This window comes from Elgaria multicarinata, chromosome 11 (assembly GCF_023053635.1).
Source record: "Elgaria multicarinata webbii isolate HBS135686 ecotype San Diego chromosome 11, rElgMul1.1.pri, whole genome shotgun sequence".
NCBI classification, from domain to species: domain Eukaryota; kingdom Metazoa; phylum Chordata; class Lepidosauria; order Squamata; family Anguidae; genus Elgaria; species Elgaria multicarinata.
Genome location: NC_086181.1, coordinates 33714633 through 33737294, shown reverse-complemented (window position 1 = coordinate 33737294; position 22662 = coordinate 33714633). Strand labels below are relative to the sequence as shown.

Genomic DNA, 22662 nt, shown 5'->3' with positions numbered 1-22662 from the left:
TATTATTAACCTGCATAGGATTGCAGCACAAGAGAAAGCCAAGGCTTTGTGCTTAACATGCACTGCGCCTGCGTCAAGGCTCCCACCTCTCGCTGGAGGTTCCCTCGCCCTGCGGACCGCTGTGGCTGCAGGACATGAGGGCAGCACACGACGCAAAGGCTGATGGGACTTTGGTCAAGGTGGTATCCCCTGAAACGTTATCCCCATTGGGCGCTCCTCCTCACCTTCCATTTGTCAACCTTGATGCCAATCATTAATTCCCGTATTTCAATCAATCCCATCTCCTCCCCTCCACCGAAGTGTTTCCTTACTGTCTCCTAACCGCCACTCACAGGCGTAACTCAGCTTTAACTTTGACTGGCACAGGAGAATGTCAATTAAACATCGACCCTCCCCCTCCGTCGTCGTTATTGGCTAATCATGGAATACCTCAAGCGTTTACAAGAAATCTCTCTGGCCTTTCATTGGATTGGCCAATGTCAGAAACGTTCGCACCCCTATTCACATCCTGGCGCGTCATTGGTTTACAGACACGCTACTCATGAAAAGTCACGCGTACGGCTGCCGCTTGATTTGACGGGAAACGTCGCTTTTACTTCTCGTTGGCCGCCTATAAACGTCATGTGCGTTCGTGCCTTCAGAGGGATAATTTTCGCTCGCGCTAGTGATTGGAGAAGCTTTGCCGGTTGTTCTTCTTATTGGTTGGATGGATCTTTAAGCGCACGCCTCCTTTTCCTTTCCGCAATGACTACACTCAGCTCTATTCGGATTGGTCCAGCTTCTCCGGCCTCGCGACTAAGAAAACGGATTTCTGGTTCTGGGTCACTATCTCTGATTGGCAGTCTTTCCGTTAGCCCCGCCTTTTGAGTGAGTTCCTTATCGCCGCCCTTCCTCATTTTGCTCGCCGTCTCCTAATTCCCCTTATGGATTGGCTCTGTACCATGTCCCACTCTATCCCGATTGGTTCACTCGCTCTCGTCACTAGGCCCTCGCCTACCCTTTCGCTTCCTCTTTCGTGATTGGCTAAATTCATGTTCCTTCTTGACGTTTATTGGTTGAATTCCAGCCGGGATGGTCTGGAGGTGCGTGCGCAGCTTGGGGTGGTTGCCTCTCTTACTGCTGCTGCCGTCTAGGCAGGGGGGGAGCGCGAGGCTTTGAGCTTCCTCCCCCTTTCCCCCCCTTCACGATAGTTCAGGCTTTAGCTGGGCGACTAGGCCGTATCCCCCCCATTGGGGGGGAGGGGGCCATTGTTGTTATGGAGACTGGTTCTGGGGATCCCCCATCCCCCCCACCTCGGTATAATGCCCCTCGTTCAGTTCTCCATGCTCTCAAGGGGATGGAACCAGCTCCAGTGGCATTCGGAGTGTCAGGAGACAGCATGTCAACTTCACCCCTGGCAACAACCAAGGCGGTAACAATGGAAACCGTGGAAGCCACCATGTCGACCAGCGCCACCACAACAGCACCATGCATTGCCACAGAGATGACATTAACCGTGATGACGGCAGAGATGTCGCTCGTGACCAACGACAGTGGAAGGGTGGCATCTCCTGTGCAGGTGGCATCTGATGCCATAGCTGCAGACATTATTCCAGCAGGAGACCGGCCTTCTGAGGAGACGGTACCTGTGGCCAATTCAGTGTCCGCCATGCCTGCCGCAGTGACGGTAAATGGAACGTCAGTGATGTCATCTCGTGATAGCGGGATGATGTCATCACCTGTGGATTTGCCTAAAGATGCCGTGGTGAAGCCCCTCCCGGTTCCTCCGGCATCACCGACGGTGGTAGTGGTGGCACCGAGTCCTGCGACACCACCAGAGAAGACTTCACCCACAACTCCGGAGGGTTTGGCTCCCCATGATCTTTCCACCCCACAGCCACCCCAGGACATGGGTTCCCAGTCCAGCCTGGGGGCCCTGACATCCAGGGCCCCTCCAGCTCCTGACACCTTGAGCTACTTGGATTCTGTCAGCCTCATGTCCGGCACATTGGAGTCACTGACTGGTCCTGGATTCCTTGATGATGCTAGCTCCCTGGGTTCGGATTCTGAGATCAATGGGTTGGCGTACCGTAAGACCGACAAATACGGCTTCCTAGGGGGCAGCCAGTATTCTGTGCAACTGTAAGTATTGGTGCCAAAACGATGGTCTTCCCATGCTCAATGGAGGGTGTTAATCTTTGATCCAAGTTAAAGGAGCTCAGCAAGATGTCCAGTGATGGGCACCACTGCAACTTGGGCTAGGGTGCTGGAAATGGAGTATGTGTCTTTCCTCCCCTAGGGGGCACTAGCTCTCATCCTGGATAAGGTTTGCGGATCTACTTATCAGAATTATAAAGTTGGGAAAGATCCCTGTCCAAAGTACTGCCCTGATAGCATGGCCCCCATCTAGGCATCAACCGCAGATGCAGCTCCATCAAACTTCTTGGATGGTATCTTTCTAGTTTGGGGAGTGCTGGCTCTGAACTATGATTTTCTGACAGTATGAATATGCTCTCCCCCGCCCCCGCGGATTGCCATATAGGAACAGACTGTGAGAGGATTTGTGAGACCATCCCCGTTTAGGCAAAATCCTTGTTTGCCTCTGACTGACCCTAATTCAGCAACCTATGCTTGGCAAATACCAAGTTTGTAGGGTGACCTTAACAAATTGCACTTGACTTCCTCCAAAGAAGTGGACGTAGACATTCCTTCACCTCCAGTTGGGAGGGGACCTGAGTATGCAGTTAGGATATATCTTGATCCTCCGGAAATTTGTCAGATAAATTAGGTGGGAACTATTTTAGACAGCCCCAATTGATTTGAATCTTCCAAAACCCTAACACTAATATTTCAGTATAATCGTTCTGTTATGCTATGTGACTCATTTCTCCAATCCAAAGATGACTGGGATCTCATCTCTGTCCTTCCCCCCACCCCCCCATAACTATTTTTTTCCTCTTTAGCTGAGATGCTGCAGCCATTGGCCTGAAATCAGAACCACTCTCTGGGTGTGTGGCTTTATTGGAAGGGTGCTAACTGCTCTTTTCTATTACTCATTGTGACTGAGTATCTATATTTCTTGCATGCCAGGGTTTGTCCCAAACATGTTGTATGTGGAGAGAGTGTGAGTTGTGCTGTACATTAACCACAGTAGTGTGGATCCAGACACTCTTTCTATGACTTTTCAGTGGTGTACACCCACCCCCTGAATCCTTGATTTGTGACTTATTCCAGTTGCCATTCCCTCCAAATACTCCCACAAATGCATTTGTGGTGGGGGGAGAGGGGTCCTGTTCAGAAGACTCCTTAAACCATGGCTTTAACCACAGTGGTAAAGCCAGAAAGCCAGGCTGTGTTCAGAAGACACCTTAACCATGGTGAATAAAGCAAAAAGCCTTATTTACTGTGGTTAAAGCCGTGGTTTAAGGTGTCTTCTGAATGGGCCCAATGTGATGTCAAGTAAACTCTCTGCTTTGGGATGTTGGCTTGGCCAAAGATTAGATGAATTCAAGTAGGATATTGACATCAGGAGTTATTAACTTGCACAGCCAAAGGAAGCAACCACAAGTCTCCTTCATTCTTCTAACCACTGGAAGGAGATGAGAGGATGAACTCATTCATACATGAAACTTGGTTTCTCTTTGTGTCTTTTGAACAGCACTCCTATTCCCCAAAATCTCAGTTAAAACCAACCTTTAAAGCTCCTGATAGGAGTAAAAGAAGCTTGCGATCTATATGGGACTGGAGTTGGAGCGAGACGGCTACGAGAATGTATTTGGGTGAGAGGGTCTGAAAAAGCACATGTAATTACTTGAGAGGAGCTTCTGAGCTCTGCCTGTTATACTGTGCCCCCTGTTATACTGTCCCCTCCACTGTGTCATGCCATCATAGGTGCCTACCCTCACTCTTGGATTAAAAAGTTTACCTTGCAGGGACTGTAACTGTGCAAGGAGGTCATTGTCCATGGCCTTCAATCACACAGTTAAGCCTTGTCCTGCTTCCCTGGGTTCTTGGGAACTAATGCGAAACCTGCAGTGACTGATGGAAAGTGAGGGACATCTGTTAACTTGCATGGTCGCCCTAGGACCTTAATCAGGTTAGGATGAGGGAACAGCATCTCTCTGTTGCCCTGACTTCCTCGGGCATGTAAACAGTGTGCACATGTGCTTCTGTTACAGCCTTCCTCCAAACTGGCACCCTCCAGATGTGTTGGACTGCAACTCCCATCATTCCCAACTTGGGAATGATGGGAGTCACAGTCCAACACATCTGGAGGGCACCAAGTTGGGGGAAGGCTAGAATAGAAATGGGCACAGCCATAATTGTGACATGCAGTTGGCCACTAACCCAAGATCTGATAGTGCTATATAAATAAATAATAATAATAATAATAATAATAATAAATCCGTGCTGTCGTTTTTAAGAAGTTTTGCTGACCTCAAGGTTTGAGAAGTAAGACTTCATCAAATGCTAGCTCTCTTTTCTCAGTGGGTGGCATAATTTTTAAGAATATAAGGGCTGCCTTTCTGATTCAAGCCCGAGGCCCCGTGAACTCCAGCCCTTTGTCTTCAACAGGCGCCAGTCATGCCCCGGGGAAGCCTGAAAGCAGGGCAGGGTGGGTGATCGCTTTCTCCTATTGTTTCTCCCCCAACTGCTGGCAAACGGAGGTATCCTCCACCTCCTTCTGAACCTGGCGTGGGTGGGGTTGTAAGCTCTCATGACTAACAGCCCGTTGATCTCCAGGAGTTTGTCTGATGATCCCCCTTGTTAAAGCCCTTTGTAACACGTAAGGACGCAAGCATTCCAGATTTTGCCAGGAAGAAAAGTTCTTTTCAATTTAAATATGGAAAAATACATTTGTGCTGGCTGGCTGGCAGGCCTGCTCTGTAGCATTGATTTCAAGCGCGGAATGTGCTTTTCATTGCTAGTCTGACAAGTGCAAATTCTGGGTGGTTTTGCAGTCTGCTAATTATGTGTGTTCATCTGCAGAATAGTAGATAGTAATAGAGGGTGTCTGTGCTAGGGATTAGGTTGTCATCGTCCCCCAGCCTGTGTGTGTGTGTGTGTGTGTGTGTGTGTGTGTGTGTGTGTGTGTGTTTAGGGCGGGGGCTGTGTCTATGGTATTGTTTTCTTTGCCTGGGGGCAGAACCAATTGTTTGAAGCTTCTCTTCTTGGATGCGGATTAGCTGCTGTTCCTGCCCCACCATCTGTACTCCCTTCTGTCATCTTTCAGATGCTTATGGGGCTGGACCCCCCTGCCCACCCACCCGCCCAAGGAAAGCCAGCTATTGAAAAAGGATGATGAACAAAGCAAATAGCAGCCAATAGGAATAGAACTGCGGGTGTGAGGGACCAAATTAGCTTACAGCTGAACAGAGGAAGGCTGTTCCTTGAAGCAACTTGACCAGACTCCCAGCATCCTTTGCAGTTATGTTAACTCTGGTTCATCAGTGACAGTGTCGGATTGGAGCAGAGAGTTTGGGATTCCTGAGTTAGGTTCGGGGATCATAGTTATAGATTTAGCTTTCCCTCCCCTTCCCTTATTCCCATGGCTCAACATTTAGTTATAATGTGTCTTTTCAATTTACGCTATGTCAGGGGTGGGCAGATTGAGGCCCTCCAGATGTTTTAGCCTATGACTCTCATCATCCCTCACCACTGGCTCTGCTTTCTAGGACTATAGGCCAAAACATCTGGAGAGCCACACCCCTCCACACACATGTGGAGACTACCCAGTGATGTTTGTGGATTCGTGGTTAAGTCGGGCTTTTGACCTATGGCTCAGGTGTGGGGTACAGCTCTGGAGAACCGGGTTCCAGTGCTACTTGGCTGCTGGCTGCTCCCATTTTGGTGGCCTTGGGGAAGCGGCTCACAAGATAGTTAGGAGGGATCCAATGAAGCCCCCTTCCCCACCAATGCTCAGTGCTGCTCCGAGTTCGGCCAAACGCGAGGCTCTTTCAACTACTCGGCATCAGAGTCGGAAATCGAGTGGAGGTCGGCCGGCCAGGCTTCTTTGCGGCTGGGCCTATGCCCTGCCTAATAGGGTAGTGGAAGCTCCCGGGCTGCTTGGCAGAGAACAGGCGCCCTACCACAGCACCAGCCGCCGGCTTCCTCCTGTGGGCGTGGCTGTGGGAGACGCAGGCTCTTCCTTTTCTTTCCCACCCAAACCCTTTCTTCCCTGGTTTTTTTTTTCTTCTTCAATCAAACAGCCCCACCACTTCCTGTTTGGCAAGCCGCCCTTCCTGTTTCTTGCTGGCTTCTGTTAAAAGGAGCCCTGCCCAGATGCTTCCGTGCGATCACCTTCCTCAAGGCCCCTTGACTGAAGCTGGTGGGCGGGGAGAGGGGGTTGCACGTGAACGGGGGACACCGTTCCATCCTTTTTTCTCGTGCAAACATCAGGTGGATCCCCGTCACCCAGCATACCCACTCATGGAAAGTCCAGAAAACTCTGAGTGACAGCTAGCCGAAGGGCTTTCTAATTTCAGACACGGTGACCCAAACAGCCTTTTCGTTTTAACTTTGAGTGCGACGTGCGGTGGGTGTGCTCACGTACACAGCTCGTGAGCTTGGAGGCAGGAATGGAAAGGGAGAAACCACAAATGTTCTGACACAAGCGGCCGGCCAGGGAACGTGATCTGAAAGTGGTTACGGGTGATGTAAGAGGGAACTGCATTGGTCCTTTTCGGTGTTCTCTTCCCATAATCCCTCTGGAAGCTAAAGGGCAAGGGCAGAGAGTTTGGCTGAAGTCTAATCCAGGTATTTTTCCAAGTGTGGCACTTGACGCTGTATGAGTGCAGCGAGAAGAAGAAAGTGTGGCTACCTGCCTTCTCTTTAGCAAAGTCTAGTTGAAAATTCGTAGAGAGGATGTTCAGTGTGGGGTTTGCTGAGTACAGGCTGGCTCAGAGGATGTTTGTGACCTGCTTAGTGGGTTGGTTCTTCTGCTCTGAGCAGAAGAGATTCCCCCCACCCCCAACCGCTGGGAATATGAACCTGGAGAGTGAAGGGATAAGGCTAGTGTGCATGTGGGATTTGGCACCATCACAGTGTCTTGTCCCACAGCAGTTTGTTTGCTTTGCTCCCCTCCCCGCTCTTCAAAAATCTGGACATTCAGTATCTGTAGTTCAGCAGCAGAGTTCTGGCATCTCCACATAAAGCTAGGAAAGATTTCTGCTTGAAATCCTGGAGAGCCACTGTCAATCATGGGCCTTGATCAGGGGTGCAGAACCTCAGGCCCGGGGGCCAGATCCAGCCGGCCCGGGGCCACAGCCCAGCCATTAGGGATTCCCCTGGTAGCCATGCCCCCTTCCAACTGCTGATGGTTTGTGGGTCTGCCACCTTTTGTACAGTTTTCTCTCCCCTCCACCCCGTTCTAAAATTTTGAAACTCCTCTTCTGATGCTTAGTGACAGGCAGTAATAGCTGTTAAGCTACAATACGCTTGCATTTTTGGTATTTCGGTCCCGTCCCCAAGAGCATCTCTGGGGCTTAGGAGAGCTGGGTTCCGGTCTCCACTCAGCTGTGAAGCTCACTGGGTGACTTTGGGCCAGTCACTGGCCCTTAGCCTAACTTACCTCACAGGGTTGTTGTGTGGATAAAATGGAGAGAAGGACCAGGTAAGCTGCCTTGGGTTCCTTGCAGGTGGAAAAAAAGTGGGATATTAATGAACAATAATTAAAAAAAACACATGCCACCCTGGTCTTAGATGGACTACTGTTCTGATTCAGTATAAAGTAGTTTCTTATGTTTCCTCTCAGTATGGCTGCATCATTTGCCGCTTTGAAGGAGGGACGTGTAGCTGTGTCTCTGTCAACCCCAGAAGTTCTTAAAACTCCCCCAATCCTGAACCCTTTCCCTCTTCGTTCATTGTACCGCTTCCTCCCCGCCCGTTTTCTTGCTGCAGTGAAAGTGCCATCCCCGTGGATGTGGCTCGACAGAGGGAACTCAAGTGGCTGGACATGTTTTCCCACTGGGACAAATGGCTGTCGCGCAGATTCCAAAAGGTGAGCAGAGATCACTCTCGGGAGTGGGGAGGTGGGTGCTAGAGGGAAGGAACCCAATTGACGTTTTGCTTGGCTTGTTTTATGGCTTTTCTATGTTGACTCACCACACTTATGAGTAACTTCTCCCCTTCGTTGCAGGTGAAATTGCGCTGCCGGAAGGGGATTCCCTCTTCCCTCCGTGCCAAAGCGTGGCAGCTTCTCTCCAACAGCAAGGATCTTCTGGATCAAAACCAGGGGAAATTTGAGGTATTTCCCAGCCCCTTCTTGGGAAACTGTACTGATGGAAGGGAAGGGGGTTGACTCTCTTACCTGGGAAAAGACAGATAAAGGTTTGTTCGCTTTATTGCAAAGGATTTATATCCCACCTTTCACGATACAAATCCTTCCAAGGCGGCTTATAAGTCACATCAAAATTTGCGAATGAAATCACATATTGACATGGAAAGGGTCATCAGGAATCCGCCCCACAGAGCAGCTGGTAGTAAAGAGCCCTGTGGGAAGAGGGGGCAGGGAAGGGGAAGAGAAACAGGAGCCTGATGCCTTCTAGGCCGGCCTGCCCCTCTTTCCAAAGTCCTTCCCACAGGGCAGTTGGTGGGGGTGCTGTGGGTGGGGGAAAGCCCTGCTGGTGCAGGCCCCGATGTCTTCCGGGCCTGGTTCCTGCCCTCCCTCCCATTTCTCAGCCTCTCTCTCTCGGTCTGCCCTCTTCTCAGGAGCTGGAGCGTCAGTCTGGAGATCCCAAGTGGCTCGACGTGATTGAAAAAGACCTGCACAGGCAGTTCCCTTTTCACGAGATGTTTGCGGCTCGGGGAGGCCACGGGTGAGCGCAGGGGCTGGGTTTGCTGCAGTGGCCAGAAGCAATCGGCCCTCTCAGTTTGAGAGGCCTCCGTGCTCCTCTCATGTGTCCCAAGCTGAATGAATGTGCACCCCCTCTGCTCACTATTCCCATGTACCGGACCCATAGCCATCCCCTTACGTGGACCTGCCTGCCGCCTTCAGCCCTGCCTCCCTAGTTCTCAAAGCCTTTCATGCTGCCTTGCCTTACGGGACCCACCAGGAGTAAGGCACTCAGGATTACTCCCGCTTTTCTCGTAGCTGTCCCAGGGGCATCGTGGCCCATGGCTTGGAATCTTCTGGCTGTTCTGTAGGCCCTGTGATTAATACAACGCCCAAATGAAACGGGGTCTGCAACTCTGCCCTGCCAGGAGGTCTCTTCAGGTTGGAAATGGGGCACAAAGGCTAGACCACATCTCCCAGTCCTGAGAGTCCCTTCCTTTTGGATCGAGAGTCCCTTCCTTTTGGATCGGATGTCCCCCCTCCCCCCCCAACCGCTTGAGGCAGGCGAAAGGCTCTGGGTTCCTTCCCCGCCCTCATCCTTCTCCTCCGCCACAGGCAACAGGACCTCTACCGCATCCTCAAAGCCTACACCATCTACCGGCCGGAAGAAGGCTACTGTCAAGCACAGGCGCCCGTGGCCGCAGTTCTACTGATGCATATGCCCGCAGAGGTGAGGCGCTGCTCCCCCATGGCGCGGGGCGGAGGGAAGGGAGCTTGGGTCCTCTCACACAAGTGTGGGGCTGGAGTGGGGGAGTTCTGGATGCCACTACAGATTGGGAACTTTGGAAGGTAGAAATGTGTGTATGGATGTGGGGGTGCGGGGGCGGGCATCATGCACCCAAAACTCTTTGGCGTCATGGTGGTGGCTGAGAGAGGCCCTTTCACACCAGGCCTACCCAGCGGGCTCCCGCTGCTCTGCCGCCTCTGTCCCTCTTGAAGCTCTCCTTTGTGCACCGCCACCCCCCGCCCCTGGCACCTTTCTCAGCGGCTCCCTGGGGCTGCCACGCCAGCAGCCACGGTGATTCCACCTGTCATTGTGTCATGCACAGACCAGGTGTAGGGAACCTCTTTCAGGCCAAGGGGCGAGTCCAATCTCAGAGAAGCCCTCAGGGCCTGCATTCTGCTGGTGGGTGGGGCCAAAGGCAAAAGGGGCAGGGCCAGAAGTACCAGCATCGTGTACCTTAAAGCTCTTGCTGCCAGTAACTAAACCTTAAGAGAATCCTTTTAAAATGGGGGGGGGGGTCTGCACAAAAGCCAGAAATCCGCCAATTGATCAACGGTTGGGGAAGGAAACAGGCGTGGCCTGGGAAAAGGGGGCGTGGCCATCTGAAGAACCTCAGGAAGGTCGGATTAGGACTCTAGGAGGGTCCGAGGTTTCCCAGCCCTGATTTAAACCTGATTTAAACCTGATTTGTGAACCGCCCAGAGAGCTCCGGCTATTGGGCGGTATAGAAATGTAACAAATAAATAAATAAACAATTATGAGGCCCATACTCATGGCTGGCGTCCATGTTTTTTCGCCTGCGGTGGTCTGGTTTCACATAACACTTGCACTGTGTCATCAAGGAACCACAGCGGCCATGTACCAGCCCTGGGGGAGAAGGCTAGCCCTCCAAGCTGAATAGGACTGGCTCATTGCATGCGACTGGGGAGCAAGCCAGAATTCTCGGAAGGAGAGCCTAGGCTGCGAGGGTGTGATTGCTCAGGGGATCCATGCTGAGAATGTCTCCTGTCTCTCTCCCCAGCAAGCTTTCTGGTGCCTGGTGCAAATCTGTGAGAAGTATCTCCCTGGCTATTACAGTGCCGGACTGGTGAGTGTGGCGGCCCTTCAGGCGAGGAAAAGCAATAGCTGTTCATTGTTTTCTACCGGAGCTGTTCGCAGGGAAAGTCTTCGACACTGTTAGAGAATCTCTTCTGGATGGGAGTTCCCCAAAAGAACGACTCTGCTTAGTGTTGTCATGCAAGGATGTTGCAGTCTCTCTCTTCTGGAGAGGAAAGAGCCCTGCTGGAGGACAGGGGGCCCCCTGGGAAAGGGTGGGAGGCTGATAGTTTGGTAATACTCAAAACAGCAGGAACGCCTGCTTCTTCAAGAGGAATGCCTATGCCTGCTCTTGCCTCGCTTTCATTTCTCTGTTGGGGCCAGCTTAGCTGAAAAGCCTTTTAGGGTTTCCCGCCCCCAGCTTGTTTCACTTCTCCCTTCCCTCCACGTCAACCTGAAATTTAAGCCCCTGTGACAAAGTCTTCAAAAGTGAGTCCGCCATGGACTCCGATCGCTGGCGCAGTTGTCACAGCTATGGCTGCTTCTTGCACGGGGCAGCAGATGGGCAAATCCGACTTGTCTCTGCACAAAATCAATCTGGTTTTAAAATAGGTCTGTAGTTCCTTATTCAATGAATTGGATAGGTTAACTGGATCGAAAGGAGCACCTGAAGAATCAGGCAGCCAATCTTTTTAAAAAGGAAAATTTCCTCCTATGTGAGCAAGGAGAGGAAACATGTCTTTGTCTGTAATGTGTGCATCCATAATTGAAAATAGCCTTCCCCAACCTGGTGCCCTCTAAGTTGGACTGCAACTCCCATCATTCCTAACCTGCATGGGCAACATGTTGCAGTCTAACACCTCTGGAGGGCGCTAAGTTGGTGAAGGCTGATTTTAAAAAGAAGGAAAAGGTATTTCCCCTCTCTTTAGAACTATTTTTTAAATGAGGTTAGTACCTCACACGACGTACTGGTTCCCCTCTATTGGGCACTGGTTAGGCCTCATCTTGAGTATTGTGTTGTTCTGGGCACCACACGTCAAGAAGGATGCAGACAAGCTGGAGCGTGTTCAGAGGAAGGCAACCAGGATGATCAGGGGTCTGGAAACAAAGCCCTATGAGGAGAGGCTGAAACACCTGGGCATGTTTAGCCTGGAGAAGAGAAGATTGAGGGAAGACATGATAGCACTCTTCAAATACTTAAAAGGTTGTCACACAGAGGAGAGCCAGGATCTCTTCTCGTTCATCCCAGAGTGCAGGACACGGAATAATCGGTTCAAATTACTGGAAGCCAGTTTCCGTCTGGACATCAGAAAAAACTTCCTGAGTGTTAGAGCAGTACAAGGATGGAACCAATTACCTGGGGAGGTCGTGGGCTCTCCCACCCTAGAGGCATTCAAGAGGCAGCTGGTCAGAGATGCTTTAAGGTGGATTCCTGCACTGAGCAGGGCGTTGGACTCGATGGCCTTACAGGCCCCTTCCAGCTCAACTATTCTATGATTCTATGAATCTGCAGGTGTATGCAGGCTTATGAATCGATTAAAGGTTGTGTGATTCATCAAATAAGGCTGCATCCCTAAACGAATTCAGTAGTAGTTCCGTCCTATTGCACATAGCAGGATTGGTTTCTGAGTAGGAATGTGTTTTGTAAGATTTTTCTAATTGGTTCATTGAACTCTATAAAGTGATTGGGCTTGCAGTGGAAACAGAAAGGGATACAAAACTGTGTTAAGTGTGAATTCATGGTTAATTACATATGAACATTTCTCAAGTGGATCTGGCTGGCTGGCTGTTTATTTGGAACTGTTTGGCCATCACAGTTTCACTCGGGTGAGGCAGGGAACCTGTAGCCCTTCACGTGTTGCTGGATTGCAATTCCCATCATCCCTGACCATTGCTGGCCGGGACTGGTGGGGATTGTAGCCCAGCAACATCAGGAAGATCAGAGATTCCACATCCTTGTATTAGGGCCCAGTGTGTTTTTATGTCAAGGGTGTTGAACGTTTTTCGGCCCGAGCGGCCTAATTCAATTTTGCAGAAGCTCCTGGGAGCTGCGTTCCATAGTGGGCGGTGCCGAAGGCAAAAAGAGGTGGGCTAAAAAAATTGCAACATGTTTTCACTTAAAGATACAATCCTATGCATGTTTAGACAGGAAAAAAGGCCTACAACTCCCAGCATGCCGCAGGCAACATAGCTGGCTGGGGCATGCTGGGAGTTAGAAGCCCATTTTCGTTGTTGTTGTTTGTCTAAACATGCATAGGATTGCACCCTACACTCTTAGTGGCAGCAACTAAGCTTTAGGAGATGCATTTCAGCCTTCTGGAATAGGGGAAAAATCCATGGAGAACCATCAAGTGGTTGGAGGGCGTGGCTATATGGTTTGCCGGCCCTGTTTTAGATGGCCCAGAGGCTTTGTGCCTTTAACAGCTGCAGAGCAAGTAATGCTTCCTCCTCTCCGTGCTGGGAAAAGCTTCGTTTCTGGTTTTCTACCCTTGATGCTACCATGGCAAAGTCACGGAACCTCCACCCGTAAAATGGTGGCAGCCCTCCTAGCCCCACGGAGCCCCAAAATCTGGTCCATGGGGCCCCTTAAGCCTTGCCGGGTCCCCGCCTCTCGCCGCTTCCTATGTTTCTCTGCCACTCGCAGAGGCTGCAAGTGGAGAAACAGGCCTACCGGGCCTGCTCTTTTGCTCCTCTGTCGTTGACAAGAGGGCATTGAAGGAAGAAAGCAGGGAGGATGGGGCAGAGGAGGACTGGGCACCATTTCCAATGCCCGTGATGTGTCTTCTGCAGGAAGCAATACAGCTGGACGGGGAGATCTTCTTCGCCTTGCTCCGGCGAGCGTCCCCCATTGCCTACCGCCATCTGAAGAGGTACAAGATCGACCCCATCTTGTATATGACCGAGTGGTTCATGTGCATCTTCTCCCGGACCTTGCCCTGGTGCTCTGTGTTGCGAGTCTGGGATATGTTCTTCTGTGAAGGTGAGGCTTGTCCTTCAGTTCCCCTTTGCTGTCCGCCCAGGCCCACGTGGCTGGTTACTCAATATCTGCTTCTCACTCTGAGTGATCCAATCAGAAAGAAAGGACTGCAGCGGCTATGCACTTTTTTGCTAGGAAATGTGTTTTAAAAGCAAAATTGGGTGGCTTTTCTATCACTGGACTGAAGGAAAGCTCCCGAGCCCTTGCTCATGTGGTTGTAACAAAAACCTCAGCCATCATGAGGGCTAGGAACTTGTTTAAATGAAAGAGAGAGACGCCAATGTTTTTCTTCATGGTACCAAATCCATGCTAGCGTGGTTATCTCGAAGTGGCATGGAGGGTCAATTTATATTCTTCTTAATAGGGGAAAAGGCTATTAAGTGGCAGCCATGATAGCAAACATGTGTGACATCAAGAAATTGGGTGCAAAGAACTTTTCCTGCCCCTCTTGCAGTGTAATTCCGTGCATCTTCCCTTGGAAATAATTTCACAGCATTCAGTCTGGCTTGCTCACTAGCAAGCAAGCTCAGGGTTTGCGGCCTTGTAGTTACTAGACCTTGGGGTTATCTAATGAACTTGATTTGGCAATAAATCTTGGACAGGCAGAAGAAAAGGGTTCTTCTTTTTTAATTTATGGAACTTGTTGCCATAAGGTGGGCTGAATAGCCACTAAGTTAGATCAGCCTCCCTCAACCTGGTGTTACAACTTTTCCTGTGTTGGACTACAACGTCCATCAGCGTCAGGTAGCATGGCTATTTGGCATGCTGGCTGGGAATGATGGGAGTTGTGGTCCACCAAGTTGGGGAAGGCCAGTTTGGATGGTTGAAAAAGTCTGTTGACCGCTGTGATCCACAATGGTTGTGCCACGTTCAAATGCAGTATATGGCTGAATACCATTGGATGTGGGGCTGCTGCCTTCCTGCCTTCCTTGTCAGCTTCCTGGAAGCATCTGATTGGCTGCTGCAGGAAAGCAGGTGCTGGAAGAGATACTCCAGTCCAGTGCGACTGCTCTTAGGTTCTTCTTCTGACAGCCATCCCTAGATTGGCTTTCATCCATTCTCCTTGTCAAATTTCTGTGCTTCTAACATGTACGTATCTTTGGGCCAGTTTGTACAACACGCTGGGCTCACTGTGGGCCATTTAACCCACGATGGGCATATTTAGCCACCAGTATGAATATGCAACCTCAGTGGGGTTGTGGCGTGTCATCAAAACCCAGGCACCATGGGTTGTCTTAAGTGTTAAACAACCCTCGCATAACCCTACGACAAGCTATAACAAATATTCATAATGGCGGCAGCACATTCCCGGTACATGGTGTGGCTCAGCGTGGGTTAAATAACCCACAGTGAGCCTGGCATGTCATACGAACCACAGCTTTTCTCTCCTTTCCTTTGTCCCATGTACGTGGCATTCTGGGCCTCTTACAAAATGCCCAGCTCCTGTCTGTCTCTCTCTCTCTCTCTGATTCGTCCTCCTCGCCTGCTTCCAGGGGTGAAGATAGTCTTCCGAGTGGGCCTGGTGCTGCTCCGGAACACGCTGGGCTCGATTGACAAGCTGCGCTCGTGCCAAGGCATGTATGAGACGATGGAGAAGCTGCGGAATCTGCCTGTTCAGACCATGCAAGAGGACTTCCTGGTCCACGAGGTGAGAGTCTGACCTTTATATACAGTCGCGTGAAAAAGAAAGTGCACCCTCTTGGAATTGTATGGTTTTACATATCAGGACACAATAACAATCATCTGTTCCTTAGCAGGTCTAAAAATTAGGTAAATACAACCTCAGATGAACAACAACACGTGACATATTACACCGTGTCATGATTTATTTAACAGAAATAAAGCCAAAATGGAGAAGCCATGTGTGAAAAAGTCAGTACACCCTTACTGCTTCCATAGGAATTAAGATGCTAAGTAGCAGACAGGTGCTGCTAATAAAATGCCTGTGATTAATTGATCATCAGCAAGTATGACCACCTCTATAAAAGTCGAAGTTTTTTCATTTTGCTGGTCTGGAGCACTCAGGTGTGTGTTAACACAATGCCAAGGAGAAAAGATATCAGCAATGATCTTAGAGAAGCAATTGCTGCTGCCCATCAATCTGGGAAGGGTTATAAGGCCATTTCCAAACAATCTAAAGTCCATCATTCTACAGTGAGAAAGATGATTCAGAAGTGGAAAACATTCAAGACTGTTGCCAATCTTCCCAGGAGAGGACGTCCCAGCAAAATCACCCCAAGGTCAGACCGTGCAATGCTCAGAGAAATTGCAAAAAACCCTAGAGTTACATCTCAGATTCTACAGGCCTCAGTGAGCATGTTAAATGTTAAAGTTCATAACAGTACAATTAGAAAAAGACTGAACAAGTATGGTTTGTTTGGAAAGGTTGCCAGGAGAAAGCCTCTTCTCTCTAAAAAGAACGTGGCAGCATGGCTTAGGTTTGCAAAGTTGCATCTGAACAAACCACAAGACTTCTGGAACAATGTCCTTTGGACAGATGAGACCAAAGTGGAGATGTTTGGCCATAATGCACAGCGCCACGTTTGGCGAAAACCAAACACAGCATATCAGCATAAACACCTCATACCAACTGTCAAGCACGGTGGTGGAGGGATGAAGATTTGGGCTTTTTTTGCAGCCACAGGACCTGGGAACCTTGCAGTCATTGAGTCGACCATGAACTCCTCTGTATACCAAAGTATTCTAGAGTCAAATGTGAGGCCATCTGTCCAACAGCTAAAGCTTGGCCGAAATTGGGTCATGCAACAGGACAATGATCCCAAGCACACCAGCAAATCTACAACAGAATGGCTGAAAAAGAAAAGAATCAAGGTGTTGCAATGGCCCAGTCAAAGTCCAGACCTCAACCCGATTGAAATGCTGTGGCGGAACCTTAAGAGAGCTGCGCATAAACAAATGCCCTCAAACCTCAATGAACTGAAGCAACGTTGTAAAGAAGACTGGGCCAAAATTCCTCCACAACGATGTGAGAGACTGATAAAATCATACAAAAAATGATTACTTCAAGTTATTGCTGCTAAAGGTGGTTCTACAAGCTACTGAATCATAAAGTGTACTTATTATTATTATTATTATTTATTTATATAGCACCATCAATGTACATGGTGCTGGCTTCTCCATTTTGGCTTTATTTCTGTTAAATAAATCATGACACGGTTTAATATGTCATGTGTTGTTGTTCATCTGAGGTTGCATTTACCCAATTTTTAGACCTGCTAAGGAACAGATGATTGTTATTATGTCCTGATATGTAAAATCATACAATTCCAAGAGGGTGTACTTCCTTTTTCACACGACTGTATATATTTATATAAAAATAGCAGAGTCTTGCTGCACCTTAAAGTCTACCAATCTTATTGCGGGCATAAACATTTGTTTACTTCAACAGATGCATGAAATGTTAACCTCAAGTTGGCAGAGGTATATTCACCTGCTTTGTGGTGGTGATAATTATAAACAATGATGTCAGGGAGGACTGAAATGCAAAAAGGTCCTACGGTGGTAATTACCTTAACAGTTGCCATTCACAACGCTGTTACGTGACAACACAGACAATCACAGACTTGGCATTTCATTTCCCTCTGACCTCACTGTTTACAATTCCCACCCACCCCCTGCCCTGCCAAGCAGATACATATCAGTTTGCCAACTTGAAGTTAACACTTCGTGCATCCGATGAAGTGGACAGTGTCCACAAAAGCTTGACCCATAATAAATTTCAAGGTGCCACATTTTGTGTGTGTTTGCTGTAACGGTTTCCTGTAACGACATCCCCTCTGGAATATATAGTTGTCCTGTAACAAATTCTCTGGACAGCTCCCAAAACAAAACACATTAAAATGCAATATATAATTATTAAAAACTATTATTGCTAAAACACAGTGAAAGCAGAGAACAAGGAGTCTAAAGCTGGAGGAATGTGGATTCCCTGCTGAAGATGAATGATTGTATGATATCCATCTTGCAGAAAGTGAGCTGGGGCAATATGAAAGATGGATAGAGAATGCAAATGATTCTGAGAAATATCCAATTTAAACAAGAAGTTGGCCGTTCCTTCTTCTACCGATTCTGACTTTAGTCGTGGCCAAAACTATTCGTGGTAGATGATCCACCTTGTTCTGTGTCTTCATTAGACTTTCCTTGCGTATTTCTCAGTTCTTACTGGCCACCATGAGGACTAAAAATAAGTTGTTGTAAGTGTCGTTGTTTTTTAAGGGGAAGCTCCTGCATTTTTCAAACAACTTTACCCATATGTTTGATTCGCCTTTTGCATAGTAAATATGTAGGCACATGGAATACATAGCACCTTGATTTGTGTCATTATTTTCCTATCCTACATAATACGAAGAGAATTGCAGCAACTTACACAATAAGCATCAACTACATCCACATTTGTTTAAACAAGCATGAAACCAGAGTCATTGAAATTTAAGATACAAATGCACTCAACATCCTAAAGCCAAGTGAATGAGTTAGGGGGCTTAAAAGGACTTACTGAATTACACACGCACACAACTCACAGACCCGTGCACAATTACTCAACAGCTGATCCATAGAAATGCTTCATGTGACTTCCCCTCCCTAAAAATACTTAAAGTTAGACTTGACTAGTGTTTCTTGGTAACAAGTTCTACAAAATTTTGGTAGCAATTAAGAAGGCCCTGCTAGCCTTTGCCGTCTTATTCCCCAAATTTGATTGCGTGTGTGTAGAGGGAGGTGCCTGCTTAAAGCGAGGAGTGGGGGGTACCGTGTGTGTCTTTTTGTGTGAGATGTCTTCCATGAAGCCTAGAGAAGAGTGAAAAAGCAGCGTACAGAAGTTTGAGTAGGTACTGGGAAAGGAACAGAGTGGAAAGACACGTATGGAGCGTCTTTTCCTCTGCTTTCGCACCTGCTCAGGCCGATCTTAATTAAACCTACCAAAATTACCCCAAAATGCAGAGGGCCGACAGGTAGGCTTGTATGGGGCCAGGGGAGGGCAGTGCCTTTATTTTGAGTGGGTGGGGCTCCCTGTGTATGGACAAAGGGGTGCAAGGTTGGTGGCGGGACCGTTGCGGAGATGCTTGGCCAAAGGTGTCACATGTGGCTGTTTTCTTTCCCCTGCCTCCACAGGTGATTAACCTCCCGGTGACCGAAGCCCTCATCGAGCGGGAGAATACCACCCAGTTGAAGAAATGGCGGGAGACCCGGGGCGAGCTCCAGTACAAGCCCTCCCGCCGGCTCCACGGCTCGCGGGCCATCCAGGAGGAGCGCCACCGCATGAACCCGCCTCTGTCCGCCAGTGCCAGCCTCTTGAGCCTCACGGGCCTGAAGCAAAGGGTTTCCCTCAGCAGCTCCGGCGGGCCCTCCTTCTCCCTGGCGCACACCTTCGGCTCCTTGACCATGTCCGCTGCCCCCCCTCCGGTCCCCCCTGCTGCCCAGAGCCAGGTGGTGGTATCTGAAGGCCTCCACCCTGCTTTGCCCTCCCCGACCGGGAACAACATGCCCCTGGGAGGCCCCAAGAAAGCAGGGGGCGGCAGCGGCAGCAGCAAAGAAGAGAAACGGAAGGAGAAGGAGCGGGAGAAGCAAGAGAGGGTGGAGAAGGAGAGGCAGAAGCAGGAGAAGGAGCGCGAGAGGAAGCTGCAGAAGGAGCGGGAGAAGCAGGAAAAGGAGCGGGAGAAGAAGCAGCAGAAGGAACGAGCCAAAGAGGAAGCCAAGCTGAAGAAAGAGAGGAAGTTGTCTCTGAGGAAAAAGGAACCCAAATCGGCCCCTCTGCCGCCCACTGAGGGGGGGAAAGAAGGGGAAACACCAGGGGCATCAGTGCTACAAGACACGTACTTTTGAGTAGGGCTGGGGGGCACAAGCCCCGACAATTCCCTCCCATCAGCCAAGGACCAAGATGGTGGCCGCCACCAGAGATGTACTATGGTAGGGGGACCCAGGGGGCAGGAGGCGGCGGCATGCCAAGGGGAATAGCTGCTGTGCACTGAACCACTCCAGTTAGGGCTACAGTGGGGAGGGGGATATTTAACTAGCATCCATATTTTCTCCCTTTGTGTGCCTGAGGTGGATTTGACCCCCCCCTTCCCTCCTCCTCCCTTAATGAAAAGGGCCAAAACAAGATGGCCGCCATGCTGTTTGTGGCTACAGAAGATGGCTGCCCCGTTGCGACTTCCCAAAGCCAACAGGTGCAACTGCACAACCCCATCCCTAAGGCTTGGCGTCCTAACCAAGGAGATAATCGTATTATTAATAATAACTCCCAACATCCCCCTACCTACCTGTACATAGAACCACCTAAACTATTTAACCTCTCCAGGCTACAAGCACCACCTCCTTCCAGAGAGGCTAGTTTTATGAGCCACCTACGGTCTTGCCTCCCCTCCCCCCCCAATGTATTAACAAGCTCTTCTTCCATGGGAGGTTGGCCTGGCCCCCAGGACCCTACCGCATATATTTCCCAGCTCCACCTCAAAAAGCGCTTAAAAGAAATCCCATCTATTCCTCCTCCTGTGCACACACAGAAACACTGACGCTCAACGACGGACAGGCTGAGATAGCGGCACCGGTTTCTAACCGAGGCGCTGTGCTTTGAGGACCACCCAACAGGCAGACATTTAACCAGCATGGACATGCAGTGGAAGGGGAAGCTGGGCCTGTTGGATTTCTTCCTGTCATGGAGCTACTAGAGGCAGAAGGCCTGTGGGGGTGGGTGGGTGGGTGAATTAGCGACCCTGCTGCCCACACACTCGGCCTTTTGGCTGCTCCTATGCAAGGGTTTCTTAGCAGCGGTCAGCAAAAAAAACAAGCAGGTGCCTAGAATTGTCTGTCGAGATAACCTGGCCATGAGGAGAAATGAAATTGGAGCGGGGTGTGGGGGTATTGTGTGAGCTGCCCCCCCCCTGCACTTTGGCACACAGTCGAGAAAGTCTCCCGCTCCTCTGTAAGAAGAGCGAACCGTTCCCCTGTCCTTCAGTATTACCTTGTGGCACAAACATTCCTGAGACATGAGGTGGCGGAAAACTTTTATTTGGCCAGCTGCGGCTTGCAGACGAGAGAAGCGGCTGTGTTTCTTGGGAGCTTCAGCCGCCGAGGGGAGATGTGGGTAAGCTGTTTCTCCCCAAGCACTGGTGCCTGTATACTATAACACCCCATCTAGAAATCTTTGTCCTTTGTTATTAAAATCTGTCCGTTCTCCTCTCTCTCCCCCTCCTCCCCTTCGTTGGAGGCAAAGGACGTGTCTCCATTACAACATTAAGCCAGTTGAGAATGAGTTTTAACCTGCACGGGTTTGCCCAGAGGATTTGGGAACTGTAGTTTTGTGAAGATGCCGAGACTGCTTTCATACCTCTCCCCAACCCGCTTTCCTCGCGGCGTATCAGGCCACAACTCCGAGCATCCCTCGGTCAGGGATGCTGGGTGTTACGGTCCCAACACATCTGGAGGTTGGGAGAAGGCTGCTCTGTGATCTCTTCACAGAACTCGGAGGGCTTCCAGACCCCTGGCGGTTAAAACTGCTCCAAAGCTGGTTTTCGTTTTTTGCTAACGTCGAACTACATTCCTCAATGGTGCATGCTTTGTTCCCTTGTCCCTCGATGAAAAGCAAACCTGTCCTTTTTTAAAATAACTGGAATGTATTTTCTCTGTGGTACGCTGTGCGACCGCAAAGGGATGCCTTTCCTGTTTCCACAACGCTGGCATTGGCTCGCCAGGCCTTTGCCGGCAGAGCAGAATACAGCCAGTTGGGTTCCGGGCCTCTGTGCCGTGCTGTCGAGGGAGGCTAAGGGTACCAGCAGATTAGCAGGGCCTGAGGATCAGAACTGTACGAATTCTGGGGGAAGAAGGGTCCCAGAGCCGGGGAGACTGAACCATTTGCTGCCTTGGAGGTCAGATTGGGCTAAGACTACAAATTTGGACTCTTATATGTCCTCAGCTCTTCCTCTTGTCCCTTCTGCATTCACCTTCCACCGCCCTGTTTCCCCTCTCTCTTTGGTCACATTCTCTGCAGTTGTGAATAGCTTGAAAATGATGACCCTCTTTCAGGATCTTGCTTCCCAGCCTACACCCACCCACCCCAAATGGCGGCTTCTCCTCGGGTCCACAGTCCCATCTGCAACTTTGCAAAAAAGCTCCATTTGCCCCATCTCATCCCTGTACATACCTTTTCTCTATAACACATATTATATATATATATAATGTTTCAGTATTGTAATTATGTATACAGATACTTGGAAATTTTTTTTTTGACCTTGTGCTCTTATTTAATGGGACAGACACTGGAAATTAGGAATTCATTTTCTCCCCTTGCCTTTTTAATTTTTATTTTTTTTACCACCACCCCCTAATCAGGAAGAGCAGAAAATTGGAAGTTTACAGCTGACATCTCCTTGCTGTCCTACTTGTTAATATTTTTCTTTCTTACTTTTTTGTCGTTCGTGCCTCATTCTCATTGGACCCCCCATTGCTTTGTTTAAAAATGTTAACAAAACCAAATGAAGTTCAAGTTTGTCAAGTGTCTTTATTAATTGAAGGTGGAATAGGCTGTCTTCAACAGGATTAGGGTGTCCAGATTGAGGGGAAAGCTTTATATACTAAATGGTGTGTGCGGTGGGGGGGCGGTCTTCTTTCATTAGGGAAGGAAAGGAACCTCTCGTGCAAGCACTGAGTCATTACTGACTCTTGGAGGGACGTCGTTTTCTTGGCAGGCCTTATAGCGGGGTGGTTTGCCGTTGCCTTCCCTGGCCATTATTACCTTTCCCCCAGCTAACTGGGTACTCATTTTACCGACCTCGGGAGGATGGAAGGCTGAGTCGACCAGAGCCGGCTGCCTGAAACCAGCTTCCGCTGGGATCGAACTCAGGCCGTGGGGAGTTTCAGCTGCAGAAACTGCTGCTTTACCACTCTGCGCCACACGAGGCTTCCCTTCTTTCATTAACTTACCGCAAAACGTTGGGTTCGGTCAGCCATTGGAGGGAGCTGTTAGATAGTTTACCCCATTGAGACTGGCATATTGATCCACGTTTGCTTGTCGGACGCGTTCCCCCTCCCTCCCATCCTTTCTCCAAGGAGCGTATGGACAGCACTGTCCTCCATTTTATCCTTGCAACAATTACTCAA

The 22662-nt window shown here is 49.6% G+C and overlaps 1 protein-coding gene across 1 annotated transcript; it reads left to right on the top strand.

Moving 5' to 3' along the window:
* The first annotated feature begins 1087 nt into the window (after positions 1–1087).
* TBC1D10B (TBC1 domain family member 10B) lies at positions 1088–22048 on the top strand. Its single transcript, XM_063136510.1, has 9 exons — positions 1088–2121; positions 7879–7978; positions 8117–8224; positions 8689–8795; positions 9368–9482; positions 10558–10623; positions 13362–13551; positions 15042–15196; positions 18679–22048. Exons 1-9 carry the CDS (start codon positions 1256–1258, stop codon positions 19387–19389), a joined length of 2418 nt encoding a protein of 805 aa, XP_062992580.1. The 5' UTR covers positions 1088–1255; the 3' UTR covers positions 19390–22048.
* Positions 22049–22662: the final 614 nt, after the last annotated feature.

Coding starts and splice junctions, on each gene's coding strand:
- TBC1D10B (XM_063136510.1), top strand. CDS start 1,256: ATGGAGACTGGTTCTGGGGATCCCCCATCCCCCCCACCTCGGTATAAT. Junction 2,122..7,878: donor AGCCAGTATTCTGTGCAACT/GTAAGTATTGGT, acceptor TTCTTGCTGCAG/TGAAAGTGCCATCCCCGTGG. Junction 8,225..8,688: donor AAAACCAGGGGAAATTTGAG/GTATTTCCCAGC, acceptor CCCTCTTCTCAG/GAGCTGGAGCGTCAGTCTGG.